The sequence below is a fragment of the Phyllostomus discolor genome, chromosome 4 (assembly GCF_004126475.2).
Source record: "Phyllostomus discolor isolate MPI-MPIP mPhyDis1 chromosome 4, mPhyDis1.pri.v3, whole genome shotgun sequence".
Lineage (NCBI taxonomy): Eukaryota > Metazoa > Chordata > Mammalia > Chiroptera > Phyllostomidae > Phyllostomus > Phyllostomus discolor.
Genome location: NC_040906.2, coordinates 130730765 through 130754112, shown reverse-complemented (window position 1 = coordinate 130754112; position 23348 = coordinate 130730765). Strand labels below are relative to the sequence as shown.

Below are 23348 nucleotides of genomic sequence, written 5' to 3'. Positions count from 1 at the left end.
GATACCTGCTCCCCTTATCTTTTTGCCCTGTGCTAAGTTTCAAGAATGGAGTATATTAAGTGTTAAACTGCCATGAACAGATGGAAGTAAAATATTGAAAACACAAGGTACTGTTTTCTACTCAAATTTTGAGTCTTTTATTCGGTTGTAACTGCTATTTTAAAAAAGAATCAGACAAGGATATCTGATTTCAGTCCCTTTCAGATTAACATGAGCTATGTATGCAAAAAGACAAATGTTTCAGATTTTGAAAGAAGCTTTAACATATTAAACCCTCTTGTGCCAAATACTTATGTTGAAAATAATTTTAAAAACCTATAGTTATGTAATTATTAATTTGTAAATGAAAAAGCCAAGGCTCAGAAGTTGCCCCCAACCAGTTACTAATTGGTGGAATTGGCAAAAATCAAATACTTCCCCTACTATATACTGTTTCTCATCAGTACAGTGTAGTACACAATAGTTCAAAGTTATCTAAACCTTTAAAAAGCAAAGTTTATAACAGAAAGCACTTTACAGTTCTCATGACCCTAACAAACGGCATCTATAAGCTTATTAGAATGCAAACTTCATTTAATCTTTGTTAAAAAAAGACAAACTTTTACTTCAAATGGTACTAAGCGATATGCAATTCAGTCTTACCGTTTTCTAAAGTTAACTTTAAGCAAAACAATGTCAGTGATGATAAATGCATTTCATTATTTATTTAGATGTTTAAGCTCTCGCACTAGACTTTTTACAAGCTGGTGAACACTGACTGACAAATTATTTCTCCCACAGAACTATAACCACACATTCCCAGACAGTATAAATATATGGTTGAACTAACATTAATACACATCACCATTTTATCAATTACATAATAAAACAAATTATCAAGTATCCAAATATTAAGTTACACAGCTCAAAAGGCATATAAAATATTAGATGTCTGCTCAATTCATTAGCAGAAACCCACTTTTTTTTGCAAGAGAGGGTGGGAAGGAAAAAAAAAATCACATGTCAAACAAAAGCTGGTAAACAGAATGTATGAAAACAAATATAATTTCAGAATTTTTATGATTAAGAATTGTTTCAGCTACAACAAAGCATCTCTACCTTTACCTTTAAAAAAATATTTACTAAAGAGCATTATTCTACATGTTCCACACAAGACAAAGGCAACATTTTACTAAAAATACTTAATAGCCCCCCCCATTCTTTTCTCAGGCCCTCTCTGTAAGTTGCACCCCAAGTGCAAACATTAAATTAACTGTAAGGCTTTTGTCTGGAGACATTAAAGACATGTGCTTCTGTACAATGCAGATTTTCAAGATGGAGGCTTTCCATAACAGCACAAAATATTTATAGAATGACATAAAATAATCACTAAGACTTGGTATAAAAATCAAGAAGTTGAGCAAACCTGATGTATACTTGTATGAATGTGGGAGATGTAAACATAAAGTGAGCAGGCAGATAACCATATAGGTCCTACTTTCTTTGTTTGAAATGACTGAAGGGATTAAACACATAAGGTCCAGAATGTTCATAGTTCCTGGGATTTTAGTTCTGTACGATACTAAAAATATACAAGTACTGTGCTGGACATTTTGGCACCTAATCTTTCTAAATCTCTCATATATTGATATGATTCTGGCATGGGAATAGATTTAAAGGTATAACAATACTGCATGATTTCAGAAAAAGTCAAATGGTACAAATGATAAGCACATTTTAAAGCTGAAGAGTAAGAATCTTTCATTAAGCGTAACAATAGGTTGATCGAAACCCAAACATAGAGGTGGTAATTCTGTCAAACTTGTGGCCTGGTAGAACTGCTTTTCAGTACTCCTATGGAAGCTTCATTAGATTTATTTACCAAGCCAATATGTTGGCTAATATGTATGACAAATTAGGTCCTATCTCAAGTTCCACTTCCAAAGCAATGGCATCAGGCACCCATTTTACTGAATGCAACAGTTGTTTCTATGACCATTGGAGTCTTTGAAGCGCAGCCGCATTTTAGGACGATACTTCTCCAAATACAAAAGTTGCTTGCTGTTAAAAGCTCCACGCCGCTTTCTGGAAGGAAAAAACAAAAGATGTAAGTAAATTAAGGCATAATCCCTCCATAATAATGTTCACTGTGCTATAGGCAATTATAACCTCTCTAGTGGCAATTTATCTTTTGATTATTACACTCTGTCTTAATGCAGAAATATGGACAGACATACATGTGTAAATGGAATGCAAAAAGGAGGAAAGCCCCCCCTCATTTTAATAACATCTTAAAAATGAATGGTCAGATTGGTTATTAAAAAAAAATTGCTTTCATAGTAATATAATTAAACTCACTGACATTCAATGAAGAAAAAAGTCATGAAATGCTTACTGTCTTATGAATTGTACTGCGTCTTCATATTTCATTCCACCTTCAATTAATGCTAAGGCAACAAGCACCGGAGCTCTGGTAAGGTAAGAATTTTGATAAAGCATTAAAAAAAAAAAAAAAAAACCAAACAAAAAACAAACCCTGGAAAATTCAGTATTCTAAATATTTCTCAATACATATTCTTCACACTTCCTGTAAGTAGCATGTATAGTAAATGGTGACTTTAAAGTACTAGTATTTTCATATTGAACCCAGGTTTTATCTGGAACCAAAAATGAACTATGCTCTTAACAATCAGGAAGTTTACAAGTTAAAACTTGTATTACTGGAAGGGAATCTTGAAAATCTTTAGGGGAGATGGTACATTTTGATAATTACAGACAATTTTTACCTGAAATCCTAAGCACTGAAAACTATTTTCTACTTCAAAAAAATGTTGTTTTTAATTGTCATGAACTCCTTTTCTGAAGATCCTCTGGAAATTTGTTTTTTCTTCATTATTATCAATGAAACCGTGACACAATTGCACTACAAATTGCCAGGGCCATTTTGATTTTACTCTTCACCAGGAGACCAGGACTTTTGGGGGGGGGGGGGGGGGCAGTGAAGGAATAGCATGGTGGTAAGTGATTTATAAATCTGGATATGCACATTTTGGCACTACTGGGTAATGAGGTCCTATCAAATTAGAATCTCTAGGATCACGGACCCTATCAAAAAATACACCATATGCAAACTACCTTAGAGACAATCCCTTTTCCCCAATAAAGCTTCGACAATGACTCCAATACCATGGATATAACCTAACACACACGACAGTACAAGTAATTTTGCCCACAAAGCCAAGTATAAACTCTAACGATAGCATTTGTTAGTCCCAGCTATATTGGAAATACATTATTCTGTTATAATTACCTACTTTTAAATATAATTCAGTAAGTAACCTAACAAAGCAAATTGATTCATGAAGTGATATCTGAGTTAGTATCAAGTTTCTACTAAAATAAAGACCAGTACCATCAACTGGATTTAAGAAATTCTCTCACTGCCCTGGCCAAGTAGCTCAGTTGGTTAGAGTGTTGACCCAATGCACCAAGGTTGAGGGTTCAATTCCCAAGCAGAGCACATACAAAAATCAACCAATACATACAAAGAAAAACAAATTGATGTCTCTCTCCCTCCCCACCATCCTAAAACCAATTTAAAAAATTCCCTTACCTCCCAAGGCCTGCAACACAATGAACAGCAATACAACAGCCAGGTTCTTCACGAAACTTAATTTTTACGAGACCTAACCAGTCATCAACAATCTGGCTGGATGGTGGTGCCCCATCATCAAAAGGCCAATCCTAAAAGAATATTTAAACGTTTTAGATTTTTAATATAAATACACTAATAAGTCTAAAATTTCTAACACTCAAATGTTTTCAAATGCACCAACATAAACATGTGTTTTACAATACCCAACTGTCAATGAAATACAAATAAATGCTTGGTCTTTATAAAAAATGTTACTTAAATCCATGGTTAGCTTTTACTTTTATTTTGAAATTCAGATATTGAAATTTTAACAAAACTTAAAAAAATTAAGCTTTTTGAAGTTGATGGTTTATGTGAATACTTTTGTAGTACATGTAGTGCAGTGTTATAAGCACATAGGAATTATTAAATACTTACAAGAACATGGATGCCTTCTTTCTCCACAAGAGTAGTGTCATAAGTTGCTTCACATACTCTAACTATTGTGGTAACGCCATACTTCTTAAGTTCCTGGATAAAACATACATTACGAAGTATTCAGTAAAGTCTTCATACCATGTCACTATTGTCACCATTTATCATTTTGATCATCTCTCCCACAGGTATTGACAGTTAAAAAAATCATTAACTATTTTAACAGGGAAATGAAATCTTGTTTTAAAGTGACAACCAGAACAGCATAAAAGGAAAAAGGAATATTATAAAATTCCCATAGCCTTCATTTCATAGTCTTAAGTCATTTATATTCATGGCAACACATTGGATAGTTGGGGAACTAACAAAACAGGATTAGAAGCAACTCAGAGATAAAGGTAAACAGAACCAAAGGAATCACTCATGACTTCAGTGTTTAAGCTTTGCTCCTTTTCAGTGCATTATGTAATTTAGAGCCTTAAAAAGTACACTAAAACCCCACATTAAGACTATAGGCTTTAATATTCATAATGTATTATTACTAAAATCTTAACTCTTCTTTTAAAAAATATATAGATACCTAATTGTTGTTTCTGAGCATCTATGCACATATATAAACTGAAGTACGTATGCATCCAAATTAATTTTTCAGCATTACATTCCTTCCTTATAGTCAAAACAGGTAGGCAGCGAGACAGTTTTGGCTCTAGCAACCACCAGGGAGAAGTGGAATTAGTAACTGAAAATTGGATTGTAGGCATCAAATGGGGTCCAAGACATCAACTGTGGCTTATGATATTATTCAATTTGGTAAGCTGATATGTGAACAATCCAAGTAAGTGGTAGCCTTAGGCCTATAAATTTCACATAAGCAAGAACCATGCTGTTACACTGTCCTTATACAAATTTTTGTCCAAGCAAACTTTTGAGACAAGAACAAGATGTTAACTTAAAACGTAAACTAAGTCAAGTACATGTCCTTGTTGAAATGTGTAAAATAATTTACCTTTAAAACCTAAGGAAGACACTGACATTACATTTTTGGAAATTATAACTGTAGGCGTACAACTCATAATTTTCCAAAATATTTTGTTACACAAAAACCCCACTATTAAACTGCAATCAGGTTTTTTTTAATTTTTAAAGATTTATTTATTTTTAGAGAGTGAAGGGAGGGAGGGAGGGAGGGAGGGAGGGGGGGAGAGGGAGGGAGGGAGAGAGAGAGAGAGAGAGAGAGAGAGAGAGAGGGAGGGAGGGAGGGAGGGAGGGAGGGAGGGAGGGAGGGAGGGAGGGGGGATGGAGGGAGAGAGAGAGAGAGAGAGAGAGGGAGGGAGGGAGGGAGAGAGAAACATCAATGTGCGGTTGCTGGGGTCATGGCCGGCAACCCTGACATGTGCCCTGGCTGGGAATCGAACCTGCGACACTTTGGTTTGCAGCCCGCGCTCAATCCACTGAGCTACGCCAGCCAGGGCTTAAAATGCAATCACTTTAAGAAATTAAAAAGTATGAAAACTTACCTCTATAAATTTGTTTAAGGTCGCATTGGTTGGATTGTGTGTAATAAGAAATCTCATGTTCTTGTACGTGACTTCCACAGGAGCTGGGCGATTCATTCGAGCCATGTTAATTTAGTTAAAAAACACTCAATGGAGTTATGAAAGAATTTAAAAATTGAATACAGAAATGGTGCAAAGAAACTGAGTCTACTTCAATATACTCCACTTGAAATTCTCAGTGCTTTTGAGTATGAAGTTGGAAATAATGGGAAATGAAATGAACCTCCTAACAAGAAGCAGCGATTCTTCAATCCAGTAATACTGAGGCAATAGAAAGGAAGTGCACTGAGGTTTACCCCATCCAGGTCAGAAATCTTGTAAAATGCTCTGCAGATTTCAATTCAACGCTTCTGTGTCCAGGTTAACCACTCTTATGGGGGCTTCTTGGCGGAGTAGTAATGAATTTCTACAGTTCACTTGTCTGCATAGAGGTCGTGCTGTGCCTGGCAGTAATCTCCACTGCCCTTCAGAAACTCCATAAATGTGTGACCAAGAACACCACAGAACTGCTGTTTAAAAGAAAGAGAAAAGGTTGTTTTCCAATTCAAAAGGAACAGGTTATGCTATTTAAGTATTAAGTATACAACTATCTTTTCCAAATTTGGGTCCAAGCTACCTTTTCCACTTTTACCAGAACTACAAAATACAAGGATAATTTCAATTTAATTAGTAGGCATAAAATAAGCATTCACAAATAAATTACTTCAAATTGAAATTACTGATCTAATGATCTAATACAGAGAACCCTTAAAGAATAATATGTGAACTGTCACATATGGTCAATATCCCTTACCCATATCCTTCAATTAGCTATGTCTTTTAATGGTTGGTTTTACATTATAAAATATACATACAATTTCCTATATTGATTTTCCCAAATATCATCCCATATTACAAACTTTATGGAAACTTTGAAGCTGTTAGTCTTCCCATAATGTATTAACTTTTCTCAAGGCTTAACCAATATTCTATTATCCTTTGAGAAAAAACAAAATAGGTTTTCAAGATAATTCCATATACACTATCTTATTTGATCCTTAAAAGTTAATGAATTTGTAAAGTATTTTATGTTTATAAATTAAAACGAAACATTTCCCACTTATAACCACAAATGATATTCATGGTTTCAGTAATATTCTTTATTTTAAAACCAAAATCTCACTGGTCCAGCCTAGAACCAAATCTAATCCAAAGGGTATAATAAGGAGGAAGTGATGGGTGGTAAAAATTACTTTGCATTTCTTTCATAGGTCTCAAAAGTAGGGTAACTACTACCATCAATAAATTCATTTATATTGTACCCACGTTTCCCTTAAAGAACCTAAGTCAGTTTTATGTCAATATAAAACATTAAGTGAATATTCACATGTTAATTTCAGAATTTGCACTCAAAAACCATCGATGTCAATGTAAGTTTTCTTCCAAGCAGTTTATCAAAATTTTGTGTACTCAGGAATAAAGAAAGGATTATTAATAGTAGGTTAACAAGAGCACCAAGTGCCAGCCACTGTCCCAGTTTATATACATTCTTATGGGTAAACTATCAAATAAAATAAAATTTTGCAACATGTTTCCATTGATTTTCTATACTTAAATGCAAGCATTTAAAAGACTTACAATTAAATTCAAAAGATCTGCTACTACTTTCACTTTACACCTTAAAATAGATCCCCATGTTATAGTTTCTAGAACAAGTTTCCTAAATTTTAAGAATAACCCACGTGAAAATCTAGCAGATCAAAGATGGATCAAGTCAGACCCAGTTCATTTGTCTGTCAAACAGAACAAAAGGTCCTTCTGAAAGATGTTTTATTATTCCAAATTTGTTCAAATTTGTTACTTCACCTACTTGCTAGATGGGTTAAAAAACTAGTGACTAAATTAGCATTAAGAATTTTGCTCTTACAGAGAATAGACTGCAGTAACCTGGAAATATTTTCAAGTATAATCTCACCTCAAATCCTAAATATTACCTCCTCTGAATATAAATGCCTTCTTGCACCATTCTGATGACATACCCTAAATTCAAATATTTGTAAAGCTGTTAAGCGCAATGACTATTCTCAGTATTCCGATTTCCAAGTACTATCTTTTTGCAACTGTAAGCTAATTTATGAGTGAGACAGTATTTCATACCACTGTATCCATAAGTAACAGCTAAAATTTCTGTTACAGCTGAGCAACCCCTCGTGTAAGCAGTTTAATCAGAAAGAGAAAGCAATGTAAAAATAATTCACTTAGTGAGCTGGTTATTTCTACTGAGTGGAGCCACCCAGCGGCTGGGAGGGACTTCCACCAAAGCAACAGTGACTATTGATACCTATCGTCTCTCTTCCCAGTCTATTAAAACAGGCAGTTTGGAAATACCAGGGAATTTCTCCCTCTCATTTAGGAGTAGCATATAATCACAAAAACATAAATGGCAGAAAAGAACAATTTGTTAGCTTGTCAGGTTGCAAAGAGACAATCTGTATAACCACTTTGTAAATACTTCACTGGAGACTGTCCCACATTTACTTATGTTTTAGGTAATACATCTAGAAAAATGCCATGTATGAAATAATGCCTGCACTCGAGGATGATCTAGCTTTTTGGTTTTCAGCTGACTTATTGCCATTAAACAAAATTCATATAAAAAGAATAACAGGAAGCATTGCCTCAGAATCTAGATCCCAAGCAGGCAGACCGACAGTTCTAATTACAGCGCAAATAACAACTTAATACTTTTGGAATGGAAGAGGCTTCCAGGGACAGAAAGACAAACCTTAGAATTCCGGCTCTGGTTGGCTACTGTTGCCATAAGCCAACAGGAGGCAATAACACATTACACCAAGGAGTTCAGCAACAGTCCCCGATTAAGAGGCGCCATCAGGGCCATTCCAAGATTGGCAGGGAAAGTGTGTGCTGGTGCCCGGCCAGGGACTCCTTCGCTTCCGTGGAACAGTAGCCCTGGATGTTTCCAAGGCCATTTCTCGACCGACTTGCCCCAAGAAATGGACAAGACTCAACTTGTTCCCTTTATCCAGAGCCCGAAGAGGGGTGTTAAATCTGGAAGAGCTCGAATTACCAGGTGGCCACTGAGGAAGCAGGGCGGGGCAGGGAGTCGGCGTTCTCACCTAACAGTTTTGCTCCAGCCCCCGCAGGGCTGCAGCTCTTGGACAGCCCCCTGATAGTCGCCGCTCGGCTCTCACCGCGCACACGGGGCCCGCCCGTGGCGCCCCCTCTCCACGCCGCAATCACGGGTTCGCACCGCGCCTTCAGTCAGGCGCGGATGCCGAGGCCATTTTGTTTGAGGCGCGGGTCCCGACCGCGGAGCACAAAGGTGGCTTCACACGGCTCCTGTACCGCGCTAGCCCCCCAAGAGCTCCCGGCTGAGACTGTTAGCAGCCCCGCCTACCCCACGCCGGCCGGCTCTGGTGGCGACCACGCCGCCGCCGCGCCCAGCCAGTATCCGACTCCGCAGTGACACGCGCAGCCCTCGCCCCACCCCGGGCCACGTCTCCAGCTCCCCGGGCGGGCCGCTCTCTTTCCGCCAAACAAAGGGGGCCCCGGGATGCCGTGGAGCCCGCCGGGCTCGGACCAGACGCGCCAAGGGTGGAGACGGCAGTCACAAAGCTGCTTTTGTGCCGCCCCGCCCGTCCCTCTGCGGCGGCATTTACCACCCCCGCCGCCTCGCTGGCCCGGCCCCACCAACCCCACCGCTCCGGGCTCGACAGGGGCGAGGTCGCCGGTGCCTCCGCAGTCAACCGCCAGCCCGTAGTCCCCAGTGTCCGCTTCCCGGCAGTTAGCCGCCACCGGCCGGAACAGTACGGTAGTCTGGGTCCCTCCCGCCAGGGGTCCACCGAAACTGCGGGCCGGCGCGGCGTTGAGCGGACGCCAGGCACTGAACAAAGGCGACGGCGGGGATGGGAGGGGGGTGGTCTTGGAGTCCCGGCCCGCGAGGCGGCGGTACGACGGATACTCACAGGAATATGTTTACTCATTGAAGATTGTGGCCTAATCATACAGCCGGTCCCGAGGCGGCGGCGACACAGATGGCAGAGGTGGCAGCGGCTGCAGGGCAGGGGGCGGCGGTGGTCGTGGTTGCGCGGCGAAGTCTTTGCAGACAGCGACGGCGGTACCAGACTCTACCATGCAGTGAACGGCTCCGTGAAGACAGCGTAGCCAAGCCGGGCCGCAGTCGACGGAACCAATACGCGCGCCGAGGCGCCTTTGCGTCACACACCCTGCATTTTATAGCCGGCGCAACGTGCGAAACCCAGGCCACCAATCACGGCCCCGGGTCTCCGCCAAGCGGTGATGAGCGGGGGCGGAAGTCCGCCTCCGGCGGACGTCACAGCGCGGCGGCTGCTGCCGGTGTGAACCGGTTGATGAATGGCGGGGCGCTCCTGTGCGGGGGAGGGGGAGAAAAGCCTAAGGAGTTGCGGGTCGACTCAGGCTAGGGTGGAAAAGGGATGGCGCCTCAAGCCCTGTTTCTTATTAAAACTACTAAGAAGTGCACACATCATATGGGAGGCTGGAAGTTTGCCTCAAACTTAAAATGCAATTCTTTTAGGGCTGGAACCGTGTCTCAGCCTTCACCCTGCTTGCTTCTACCCTAAGTCATAACCACGGTTGTCTTTTCCAGCCGTTTACCTTGGCAATGTGCCCCCTGCGATCTCCGTCATCAAATTACCTTTATGTCGCATGATCATTGTACCCGATGACTCAACAGCTTTAAAGCCCCCGCCCGAGGCTCCGACAGAGTAAATACTTGTCGCCGGGGGCACTGTCAAGCAGGAACTTAACAAAGTTATCCTATATTTGACAGCGAGAGTATTTTGTGATGCGGTTAAAACCCTCCGTTCGCTATAGTCTTTTTTGGTCACGTCTCCAGTACTACGGACGCTGGCAACTGCAGTTGGCTCAACTGTGGCATTTCGAAACCACATGTATCCTTTATACTGTTCACTTAATGTGTTGTCACAGATAATGAAAGCCTGCTAAAAGGAAGGTTTTATAAAGAATCTTACATTTTGTCAAGGCCTGATGTAATTCTCTTGCGTCAAAGCTAAAGCTTTTCTTTTTGTTCAATTTCAGTCCTGTTGCCCCACTGTCCTCATAATTTAGGCCCTTAAGAAGTAGAGCCTTATCAAAATTGCCCTGTGCTACACAAGGGCAACTCTGTCATTTGCAATCTGAAAACCCTTTCTCCTCTGCTTTCTGGAAGGAGTAAACAGGACTTTTACCTGCTTTGAAGAGCTCGGTTTTCTACTGAACACTGAGGCTTTTTGTTTGCTGTTTTCACTGAGCAGATTAGAGAGGGCCTTAGGGAGAAAATTGTGTTCTTCAGTGTACTGCAGCGTGTTAGGATTTATTAGAACTTCTATTTAGAGAGTGTGGTTGCATAGTTATTCAGCTTTCTTATAAACATATACTCTGTAAACAAAGTAAGTGCTTTCAAAAAGAGTTGGCTCAGGTTTTTACAGGAACAAAAGTCTAGTCATCTTAAAGAAATTGCTTTCGGAGGAAACTTTTGAACCCATCTAAATCACGAAAAACTAAAGAGCTTCTTGAGAAAAATATATGTTGCTTCACAGTGAAACTATATAAGGAGTAAGGATTTTAAAATCTTAAGTCCTAAAAAGTATAGGAGGATTAAAAAGAAATCTTGGGGTAGGAGGGGCCTTCCTAAGTAGGTCAGGGAACTCAAGTTAAAAAAGGACAGATTTCATTATATAAAATTTAAAAGGTCTGCACAGCAAAAAACTTTTGACAAAGTTAAAATATTAATGTCACATAGAAAATATTGGTGCTGTATCATGAGCAGAATTAACACATAATGACAAAGCTTGACCAACATAACAGTATAGTTAGAAAACACATTCAGTCAGCCACTCACTACAAAAGTTGGTCAGCACAGTGGTGCTAATTGGAATATGAAAACTTTCATGTAACAACTTTTCAAAAAATGAATTTGGTGGGACAAGATATAAATTCAGCAAATGGTAAGCAGAGCCAAAATCAGTATTAAGGCAGTTTCTTTGTAGAACTTGTGATACAAGTTGCCAGCCTTGTGATCCACAGATCCTATAATTACCGCGAGCCGTGCTGACATGAAGTGTCCAGCCAGTTATGCTCATCAAGTTCTAAAAGCTGCCTTCAAACTCACAAGTGGACTAGTCAGCCTCTAGGGGTCTTAACCTCTCAGATGAGGTACCACCTTCTTTTACTTTAAAAAGGACGTAGTTCAAAGGTGAAAAACTAGAGAACACTTTTGCTATTGAGAGAAAGGATACACTTTAAACAAGGATTAAGTGTGGTCTTTCTGACCCGCTCACTAAATTCTGGCATGGGCCTGCCAGTATGGCGGCTGCCATATTTATGTGTTCTGTGCCATTATGATTCACTGTTCTGCTGAGGGTGCCAGCTCTACACATCCCAGTAAGTTTTAAGCTGCTGATTCTTAAAAACAGTAGTGCATCCCAACAATTGTCAGGAGACTCTTGTCTGAGGACTTAAAGCTCTATAGATATGCACTTGGAGCATCTGCACCCATGTTAATTAACAGAGGATCTCCAGACTAAGCCAGCAGACTTGCATATAGTGGTTCAGACATCCAAGAGTAAGAAAACATCACTTTTCAGCCAATGCTCCAGACGAAACCCTAAGATGGAAGACTTCTCCCGCTAAACAAGATGCTCAGCTGTAAGTTACTTCTCAGCAAAACATTGTGCTTGAGCTCACATGGAAAGCAGGACTTTTTAAAAAACAGTTTTTTTGATTGTGCTATTACAGTTGTCCAGTTTTCCCCCCTTTATTCCCCTCTGCCCTGCACACCCTCTCCCACCCACATTTCTCCCCTTCAGTTCATGTCCATGGGTCGTACATGTAAGTTCTTTGGCTTCTACATTTCCCATACTATTCTTACCCTCCCCCTGTCTATTTTCTACCTACCATCTATGCTACTTATTCTCTGTACCTTTCCTCCCTTTCTCCCCTTCCCCCACTGATAACCTTCCAGGTGATCTCCATTTCTGTGATTCTGTTCTTGTTTTAGTTGTTTGCTTAGTTTGTTTTTGTTTGTTTTTTTTTAGGTTCAGTTATTAATAGCTGTGAGTTTGTTGTCTTTTTACTGTCCATACTTTTTTATCTTTTTTCTTAGATAAGTCCCTTTAACATACCATAAGGGCTGGGTGATGATAAACTTCTTTAACTTGACCTTATCTGGGAAGCACTTTATCTGCCCTTCCATTCTAAATGATAGCTGTGCTGCATAGAGTAATCTTGGGTGTAGGTCCTTGTCTTTCATGACTTGGAATACTTCTTTCCAGCCCATTCTTGCCTGTAAGGTTTCTTTTGAAAAATCAGTTTATAGGCTTATGGGAACTCCTTTGTAGGTAACTCTTTGCTTTTCTCTGGCTGCTTTTAAGAATCTCTCTTTATCTTTAATCTTCGCTAATGTAATTATGATATGCCTTGGTGTGTTCCTCCTTGGGTCCAACTTCTTTGGGACTCTTTGAGCTTCCTGGACTTCCTGGAAGTCTATTTTCTTTGCCAGATTGGGGAAGTTCTCCTTCATTATTTGTTCAAATAAGTTTTCAATTTCATGGTCTTCCTCTTCTCCTTCTGGCATTGCTATGATTCAGATGTTGGAACATTTAAAGATGTCCCAGAGGTTCCTAAGCCTCTTCTCATTTTTTTTTGAATTCTTGTTTCTTCATTTTGTTCTGGTTGAATTTTCTTTCTTCTTTCTGCTCCAAACCGTTGATTTGAGTCTTGGTTTCATTCTCGTCACTGTTGGTTCCCTGTAGATTTTTCTTTATTTCACATAATGCTACTTTCATTGCTGCCTGGGTCTTTTTTATGCTGTTACAGTACGCAGTTAGTCCCTAACAGGGAGCATCCTGATAACCAGTGTTTTGAACTGTGTATCTGATAGGTTGGCTATCTTTTCGCCGCTTAGTTATATTTTTCTGGAGCTTTGATCTGTTCTTTCATTTGGGCCTTTTTTTTTTTTTTGTCTTGGCATTCCTGTTACTTAGTAAGGGGCAGAGCCTTAGGTGTTCACCAGGGTGGGGCAACCCTCATGGTTGTGTTGTCTGGGAGGGGACTGAGAGGGAACAGTGCCCCTTGCTCCACTCTCTGCCAACTTTCAGTCACTTCCGCCACTACCCACAAGCACATTGGGCCCTTCTGGTGCAGATTCCTGGGTGGGTGGGCTTGTATACATTCCGGGACCTTGTGGGTCTCTCTAACTTTCCTGTGAGGTTGGGAGTTTCTTCTGGTGCTGCCTCAACCCCCACAGGTGTTTCCAGTCAGAGGCTTTGAGGCTTTATATCTCCAAGCTGGAACTCTGGGTTGCACAGTCTGTCTTGCTCCCCAGTTCTTCTTCCCAGTTATCTCCATGCAAATGTGGGACTTGGTCCGCCAGCTTCTGCCTCGCCCGTGAAGGGCAGGACTTTTCATCAGCATGTTCAAAATGTAAAAGCAAACAGTAAGAGGTATGGAAGACTGTTGAAAGCATTATGAAGAAGGTCTCTATAGAAGATGAAACACTGTGGAAGACAACAAATTAACAAACCCTGGTGATGAAGGAAAATCCTTACAAAGACAACAGATCTAGTAAACATTGAATGATTCCAGTTATACCACACATATCAAAGGAATGGAGGATTTTATTCCTTTCATTCTGCTCATATTATTTAGGCTCTAATCTTTAGGCTATGAATAGTCAGTGAGGGTTATGAGGAAGTGTGATAAAAAACATTAATATAGCAATAGTATTACTATAGCAATGAAGAGAAAGATCAAACGTGACAATACCAACCCAGGAAACCATGCCCCCCACTCCCCCACCAGATTGCAAGGTATAAATGTGTCAAGTGTACTTAGTACAGGCAAATACCACAGTGGGTTTCTGGATACTAGTGCAAGGGTGATCTTAGGTATATTCCCTTTAAAAATTCAGGGATACAACCATGGTTCATATGAACATTATGAAAATTTACTATCCTTTTGGTATTACAGAACAGCCTTGTTTATGTTATATTAAAAATTACTCTTGTGTGATTGTGAAAAAATGTTTTAGAAATATAGTGTATACTTACTGTGAAGATATAATTTTTAGTGTGTAAATTTAAAACTAAAGTATGCTCTATGTTAAAATGTGACTTAGTTTTCTTCCATTAAGACATTGATTTAGCCCTGGCCGGGTAGCTCAGTTGGTTAGAGTGCCCCCCGATTCCCCAAGATTATGCGTTTGATCCCTGGTGAGGGATCAACCAATGTATGCATAAATAAGTGGAACAACACATCAATGTTCTTCTTTCTCTATTTCCCCTTTCCTTTCTCTCACTCAATTAAAAAAAACTTCAAAAAATATTTTATAGTTTTTTTCATATCTATATATTTTTGTGTAATTATTTTTAAATTGAGGAATAATTGACATATAACACAGTTTCAGGTGTCCAACATTATGATTTGATATTTGAATATATAGAGAAATAAATCATCACAGTAAATCAAGCTAACATCTGTCCCTTTACATGGTTACAACTTTTTTCTTATGATGAGGATATTGTCTTTTGATTAAGTTTGATAAATAATAAAAAACAAACAGCAAGGCTGCACCATCATTTCTGTACCTATTTTAGAGAGAAATCTCTGATGAGCTATTAGGCTTGTCACAACAAACCTTTCAAGAACAAAGTCCATAGGCCAATAGCTGCACTTGGGCTATTGTTTTGTACGTGTCAGACATAGAAACACCGTCAGTCATCCACCAAGGTAGATGCTGAAAATGTAAATATCTTTAGATAAGTGAATCCTGCTGGATCTGAAATAAACATATTATTAAGTCATCAAACTCAATCAGTAGGCATAATGTTTTCTCTGTAAAATTAATTAAGGCAATGTTCAAAAACCTTAACAAATGTCTAAATAAAAATTCTTTTTAATCTCTATTATGACTGTTTTCTTCCTTTTACATTTTATGTCTAATTTTGATCAACTTAAATGCAAACTTGAGAATTGCTTTGGTAAGTCTTCACATTAGATGAAAAAGTATTTTCACATTAGAATTCCTGATACTTAAATTGGGTTGGTCAAAAATTTTGTGTGCTTTTTTTCTGTAAAGTAAAGACACATTTTCCTGTTTTACCAGTAACTTTATTGACTTGGATATTTTTAGTTTGTCGGCTATCTCATGCTTGGTATAGCATTCATTGTTCTCAGGTAATGTCTCAATTTGATTGCTATCAACTTCAACTGGTCACCCCAACCGTGGAGCATCATCCAGTGAACAATCTCTAGCACAAAACTTTGGAAACCACTTTTGACAAGTTCAATCACTCACTTACCTTCTCCATATCCTGTAAAAATCTTTGTGTTTCAGTTGTGTTTTTATCTTTCTTGAAATAATAAAGAATACTATGCCAAAAATGTCATTTATTTTCTTTCACCTTCAATATTAAAATTGCTACACAAACATTCAGTAGTTCTGATGAGTTTTTTTTTAATGCATGCTGATATGACAGCTGTCACAATACAATCTAACAAAATTGTTTTGAGTGAAGTTAAAGACAACTAAGTGCTCCTAGAGACATCTTATGGAAAAAACCAAGTGATCTTTTTGGCCAACTCAATATTTACATCTGTGGAGGTTGAGTGTGTGTGTTAAGATGTGATATAGCAGGCAAAATATTTCCATTTTAATTCTGGAAGAAACTCTTTCCTTGGGATACTTAATAAAGAGCTTATTATAAACCTATGATAATTCATAACATTTTCATAGCATGCCATATGACTGATTTACCTACTGGTACCCGGAGGAATCTAGTTTGAGAAAACTCTTCTTATTTTCAGTCAACTTGAAAAAATTTTCTTTGCTATTCTGAATAAAAATCATTTGGGTATTGGAAATCAGGAGGGCCACTGTCTCTGTGTAATTGTTTAGAACATGTTGAATTATGTCCTAGTCTGAAGCAAGGAAAAATACCTTAGGAAAGGAGAATTTAATCTGATCAGAGAAAGGGAATGGAGTATAAATAAATTTAAGGGTTGGTTATACATGCTATGGCAAAGCTGTCACTTGACAGGTTTAATTTACAGGGTTGGCAGATAATCCAGACAGACACTGACCTAAGCAGCTTTACTGGGATAAGCCTTACAAGAGGAGAACTTTTCTTGAATGGTTACTGTCAAACATAATGTTAACAAAAAAATGTTATTTTTCCCCTTATTTTCCTTACATGTTTTTTCCCTACTTTCACGTAATTATTTGTGTTACTTCAATCTTCAGACACATACATATTTTCAATTTTAAATTATTTTGGGTCATGCATATCTCTTTGGCTACTCTATTCCCCACTCTGTATTTTACATCCTCATGACTATTCTATAACTACCAGTTCGTATTTCTGAATTTCTCCACCTTTTTCAGCCATCCCCCTGCTCCCCCTTCCCATCTGGCAACCATTGAAACATTCTCTGTATCTATGATTCTGTTTCTGTTTGTCTCATTTATTTTGTTTTTTAGAATCAAATGTTGATATGTATTTATTGCCATTTTATTTCGATAATGTTTTTAATCTTTTAAAACTTTTTAAAATTTATTTTCAGAGAGACAGGAAGGGAGGGAGAGAGAGAAAGAAAAAGGGAAACATCCATGTGAGAGAGAAACATTAGTTGGTTACCTCTCGCATGTCCCCAACCAGGGACCTGGCCTGCAATCCAGGTGTGTGCCCTGACCAGGAATTGAACTGGCAACTTGTCGGTTCACAGGCCAGTGGTCAATCCACTAAACCACACCAGCCAGGGCAATTGATCGTCTTCTTAAAGAAGACCTTTAGTTTTCTCTTGTCTGGAAAGTTCTGTATCCATCCTTTGATTCAAATGATAGTTTTGCTCGGCAGAATAATCTTGGTTCTTATTTTTCAACATTTTGAATGTTTCTTGCCAATCCCTTCTAGCCTGCAAAGTTTCTTTTGAGAAATCAGTTGACAGTCTTATGGGAGCTCCTTTGTAGGTACCTGTTTTTCTCTTGCTTTTAAGATTTTCTGTCTTTAACCTTTGGCATTTTAGTTATGATGTGTCTTGGTGGGCCTCTATGGGTTCATTTTGTTTGGAACTCTCTCTGTTTCCTGGACTTGTATGTCTATTTTATTCACCAAGTTAGGGAAGTTTCCTGTTACTATTTTTTCAAATAAGTTTCCAGTTTCTCGCCCTGTCTCTTCTTCTGGAACTCCAATGATGTGAACATTGGTATGGTTGAAATTGTCTCAAAGACTCCTTACACTATCCTCATTTTGGGGATTCTTTCTTCTTGCTGTACTGATTGTTTTTTGCTTCCTTATATTCCAAATCACTGATTTGATTCTTGGCTTCATCCACTCTACTGTCCATCCCTGTAAATTGTTCTTTATTTCAATTTGTGTACCCTTCATTTCTGACTGGATTTTTTTTTATGCTATTGAGGTCCTCGCTAAGTTCCTTGAGCATCCTTGTAACCAGTGTTTTGAATTCTGCATCTGATACACTGATTATCTCCATTTTGTTTAGCTCTCTTTCTGGAGTTTTGATCTGTTCTTTCATTTGGGCCATGTTTTCCTTGTCTCCTCATTTTGGCTGCCTCCCTGTTTGTTTCTATGTATTAGGTAGAGCTGCTACATCTGGAATCCTCTGACATATTAATACACATTGTAGATACTCAACCAGTATTTGTTTGGATATGATTAGGTTACTTTGTCACCTAAAATCCTTCTGGGGCATTCCATTCCAGTTCTCCTGTTTATTTCCAGGCTCCTTTTAATCTCTCAATCCCTTGAATAATGGTGTTCACTGGAGTTTGGTCTGAGAGCCTTCTGACTCCACTCTGCCTATTCCCTGGGGTTTTACTTGCCCCGTAGGTTTGGCCGTGGACCTTTCTTCCCTATTCAAGACTGATTTGTTAAATACGTAGTGTAACCTAGGCACTTTACTATTTTATGATGAACAACATAAACTCTTTCTGCCTCCTATGGAATTTATACACAGGTGAGGAAAGACAAAATTACAAGTAATTGAGAAAAGGATATAAGATGTTACATGTGCTGTGAAGGAAGTAAACAGAATAGTTGGGGTGACTTACTTTAGACAGGGAATTTAGGGGCAGTGTCTCCCAGGAGATCCAAACCTAAATGACAAGAATAAATCATGGGAACGGAGAGGAAGAAAGAGATATTCTTGGTGGAGGAAATGACAGAACGAATGCCCAAGGTGGAAAGAGTTTGATGGTGCTCAAGGAGATGAAAGACCTGAGGGGGTAGGGGAGGAAGAGGCAGGAGTCATCCTGGAGATCAGGGAGGGACTAGATCATATAGGGCCTTGTTGGTCATGATACGAGTTTGGATTTTATTTTATTTTATTTTATTTTATTAAAGGTTTATTTATTTATTTATTTTTAGGGAGGGAAGGCAGGGAGAAAGACAGACAGACAGACAGACAGACACATCAATGTGCGGTTGCTGGGGGTTATGGCCTGCAACCCAGGAATGTACCCTGGCTGGGAATCGAACCTGGGACACTTTGGTTCCCAGCCCGCGCTCAATCCACTGAGCTACGCCAGCCAGGGCGTGGATTTTATTTTAAGAATAATGAGCCACAGGTACAAAACAAGAAATATGTTTTAAGAAAATAATTTTTACTATTCTGTGGAGACAGGGAACCCTAGAGTGGAATTGGTGTGATGGGGTGAAGACCTGACTTGAGATTTTTACTGTGTTAAATACAGGACAATGATGGTGCTGACTATGATGAGGACAGTGGGAATGGAGAAAAGTGGGTATATCAGAGATTTGGCAATAGAATTGAGAAGATTGAATCACAACATGCCCTACAGCTTCCAAATATGGTTGTCAATGTCCAAACAAATAGATAAGATCATTATCATAAGTCTACTTGATGCTGAATTGTGTAGGTACAATGACATAAAGTTCCATACTTTCACATGACCATTTTCATTATCAACTTGTTTGTTAGGAATAAACCAGAAGTGTAAAGGAAATAAAGTTAGTGAAAGTATGCATGGAGAAAGACACTATTTCTCAGGATTTTAGGAATATAGAGAAGTGAGAATGCCTAAAAATTGTATATTTAAGTTTTTTACAGAACAATCAAACTTCTGATAGATGACTATAATAAGAAAAGCTAAATTTTGTTGTGCTCTTACTGTTTTTCAAACCATACTAAACACATATTTGAGTTTTGTCTTGAACTTGTTAGAAAAATCAGACTCTGAGATATAGATTGGTTAAAAAAATCAACACGTAGTGGGTGATATTGCTTGAGATATGTACATAATAAAACATCTACAAAGTGGCATATTTTTCAGATATTAAAAGTGTCCTGAAACATAGAGAAAATACTACTTGGTAATGTTAGGTGAAAAAAATATAAAAATTACATAATGTACTTACAATCATGTAAAAATACAAGCTAAAAATGGAAAGAAAAATGTTAACAGTATTATAACTGACATTTAAGTGTGTGATGAAAACACTCATTTGTGTGTGTCATTGGTGATGAACAATTTTTTTCTTCACAAATTTCTGTATTTTAAATTTTTTTCTTAAAGTGCTACTCTTGTAATTGGGGGAGATATCAAATGAATGCTTAAAGGATTAGGATTAAATTTTCAGAAAATGAGTGTCTGCATTGTTTACATGGAAGGAATTTAAAACATTTAATTGTATGATGACTATTCAGAAATAGAAGAAGTGGTATTTGTGTGGTATTTAGAAGCTGGGAGTTAGAATTTGTCCAGGAAGAGGTTATTCTGTGTAGCCTTGTTGTAATCAGTAGAGATCCAGACAGCAGGTTATCCTAACCTGACTCCAGCTGTCAGACATCACAACCATTGTTGTTCTGAGTCCATCATGTTTCCAGAGAATTAATCCATTATAATTTGCTTTTAATATGGATTTATTTGCCATGTGGGAATGTAATGCCCAACCAGTGAGAAGCTCCCTGAGAACCTGAACTAGAAGGAAATATGATTGCCTTCAGAGATTTAAGCCAGAAACTCTGCAACAGTGAAGGTGTTTATATACCATGTCTGTGGCTATAAACTAAAAGATTGCCTGTAAATGTATGACTAACATTTAGAAACATCTAAACCTTCAGTCAAGGTGATTTGTATACAATCAGAGGGAAGTCTTACTGGGATGTGATTGTAAACTGAAACTGAATCAATTTTATTGTATCTATCCGGAGGAAGATTGTGAGAAAAGAAGGAAGTAGATGACTGAGTACATAGAAAAGTCTAAGATCTGAAGTTTGTCAGTGTTTATCCAGTACTGTCTTTGGAAGAGGCAGGGAATCTGTATACCATGATCATGCAGCTGTTGTAGAGATATCTTATTATAGGATGTATTAATAACTTTAACATTTATTGAATGCTTACTATGCTCTGGGTAGTATATTGAGCACTCTATTGATCTTTTAATAAATCTACCCAGATCGATAATTTCCCCTTATAAAAATCAGTACGTGGTACATGGAGCCTCAGAAAGTTTAAGGTCACACAAATGTTATATGATACAGCTGATATTCAAATCCCAGTGGCTTGACTGAAGGAGTCCCTGCCCCCACCATCTGGCTAAGCTGCTCTCCTTTCCTTGAAATATTCCTTAAGGTTAGTTATAGTATTGGCTTTCTTAAGCTCTGATTCTTTGCTCAAAAAACTTTTCATTGTTATTTTGGATTCCCACATATTCTAATCCTGAAAAGGAACCATTTCATTGCAAATGTATTTGCATTCTGGCTTATATGTCATACTTCTAGGAGTTTAGTAAAGGTGAGTCATAAGAAAAAATATAATAAAGATTATATATTTAAAAAAGTAAATCATAAAATATGATTTTGTAATATATTACTGAAAATCCACCCTCCCCTCTTGGTCTCTCGAGTATTTCAAGAGAAACTGTCTGTCCTCTGGGCCAGTTGCAGTCTGTGGCCAAGTGCAGTCTGTGACCTGGTGCCAACCTATGAACTGTTTGTTGCTGAACTGAGAATAGATAAGTATACAAATTGAGAGCAAGTGTTTCAAAAAGTCTATAGCAATTTGTTAGGGTGACTTTATGTCTGTTGAGTTTAATTTTAAAAATTAGCCTTGCATTTGTTTAAAAACTTGTTTTCAAGTAATTTTTTTTCCTTAAGAAACACTTCTGTAAAGAATGAAAACTATACAAAGTAGTCATATTATGAAAGCGTTACCATTAGCCTTTCATAAATGAGGCCATTCCACTGTCTTTTAAATATTATTTATTTCTAGTCTGTCCATCCAGGTTGCTGTCATCAGGAGAAAGAAACTGTTTAAATTATTTTTCAGCTTCCTTTAATAAGCTTTAAATAAGAACTATGACTGTGGTTTTACAAATATATGAACATGTTTTGTTGATGTATTGGCGTGATCCTGTCAGGACAATTTAGAGCTATGGCTGCATACTTTTACAGAGTTGAAAAGGAAACAAACTGTTATTTACATCAGATGACAGCGAGGAAAAGTATGTCTACAACTAACTTATAGACCAACTGATTTTACAGTCTTTGGGAAAGTCATTTTTTAACCCAAATTACTTTTTGCTGCTGTTTAAGCCATTTTCTTTTTATTTAGTGCTGATTGTATGAATTCTCTGTTTTATAAGTAATGATGGAAATCTGTTGAATAGCTTTACATACTATCATTTCCCAAAATAACTCCATTTAAGACCCTGCTGTTTACAAGCATCATTACAATCCTTGTAATTAATTTGGAATAGCTTTCAAAATTTATGTTACAAAGGAATATTTATAGTTACATGATATTTTTCTTCATTAGTATGTTGTTCGTAAGTATGAACTGCTTTTAATGAAATTGTACTAGTTAATTCTCCATTAATGAACATCATGAACACCAATGACTCATCTCTCCCATGTTCTTTACACTGAGAGGGAACCAAGTGAGCAAAATTATTTATCTTTCACACTGCCTTGGCTATGTCCTGTCCAAGGCTAATTAATCTACTATATTTATTTAGTACTTCCTATGTGCATGCTTCATGATAAACATTTAATGAGTATTACCCAACAACCTACTTAACAGAGGAGAAAATTCATTCCTTATCTTTATTTCTTTTTTGAAACTTTCGTGTTTTGTCTCCCTCTCTGGGATCTCCTGAGATGGCTTGTCTGCCTTTGTCATCCTGCCGTACAGTGTTAGTTTTTCTAAGGATATTTCAGAGTCATTTAGAGAACTTTCTTTGATTTTAACTTCCAAATATTCAACGGTGACTCTAAAGTATGCTTCTCCTCTGAGTTCCAAATACATAGTTCCATGGGAAAAACTCTGAGTACCTTATACTTAACATGTCTAAAACTGACTAATAATTTCCTCCCTTCCCCTGTGAGACCTGTTCAGCTAACCATTGTCATGATACAGTGAGGCACATTTGTTCTGGCAGTCATGCTAGACACCTCCTTTTTGTTTACTTCTGTCTGATTCCCCTAATTTCTGTTGAGTCTATCTACCAAATATCTCGGAAGTTGTTCACCTCCTTCCCCTTTTCACTGTCAGAGGCTTCCTTCATTTGTTCCTTGCCTTCTTCCCTCACTTCTTCCCCCTCTTCTTTTCTTCCTTAATTCCTTTAGCAACATTTCCTAAGTTGTATGAAAATAGCTTGATTCAATGACTTCTAGGCTTTCCTCCAACTAACCCATCCTGTATTTTTAAAAATTTAGTCTTTAAA

General features: G+C 38.2%; 1 protein-coding gene and 1 long non-coding RNA gene across 6 annotated transcripts; one reads left to right on the top strand and one right to left on the bottom strand.

Annotated features, from left to right (window-relative positions):
• Nucleotides 1-111: 111 nt before the first annotated feature.
• PTP4A1 (protein tyrosine phosphatase 4A1) lies at nt 112-9991 on the bottom strand. 5 transcript variants are annotated; one of them, XM_028508759.2, is made up of 6 exons: nt 9570-9991; nt 5566-6113; nt 4052-4144; nt 3593-3723; nt 2375-2449; nt 112-2064 (listed from the first exon to the last, which is right to left on the bottom strand). In XM_028508759.2, the coding sequence occupies exons 2-6, from the start codon at nt 5668-5670 to the stop codon at nt 1947-1949; spliced, it is 522 nt and encodes a 173-aa protein (XP_028364560.1). In that variant the 5' UTR covers nt 5671-6113; nt 9570-9991; the 3' UTR covers nt 112-1946. The 5 variants fall into 5 exon arrangements, with proteins under 5 accessions (XP_028364560.1, XP_028364561.1, XP_028364562.1 ...); XM_028508760.2 differs by having other exon boundaries at nt 5566-6110; nt 9570-9819; XM_028508761.2 differs by lacking the exon at nt 9570-9991 and adding an exon at nt 8369-9058.
• LOC118500228 lies at nt 6048-21977 on the top strand. The gene is made up of 3 exons (XR_004902785.1): nt 6048-6175; nt 6275-7429; nt 21967-21977. It is a non-coding gene; the product is annotated as an uncharacterized LOC118500228 (long non-coding RNA).
• Nucleotides 21978-23348: the final 1371 nt, after the last annotated feature.

Coding starts and splice junctions, on each gene's coding strand:
- PTP4A1 (XM_036024301.1), bottom strand. CDS start 5,670: ATGGCTCGAATGAATCGCCCAGCTCCTGTGGAAGTCACGTACAAGAAC. Junction 3,724..4,051: donor AAGAAGGCATCCATGTTCTT/GTAAGTATTTAA, acceptor ATATTCTTTTAG/GATTGGCCTTTTGATGATGG. Junction 2,061..2,374: donor GCAGTACAATTCATAAGACA/GTAAGCATTTCA, acceptor CCTTCCAGAAAG/CGGCGTGGAGCTTTTAACAG.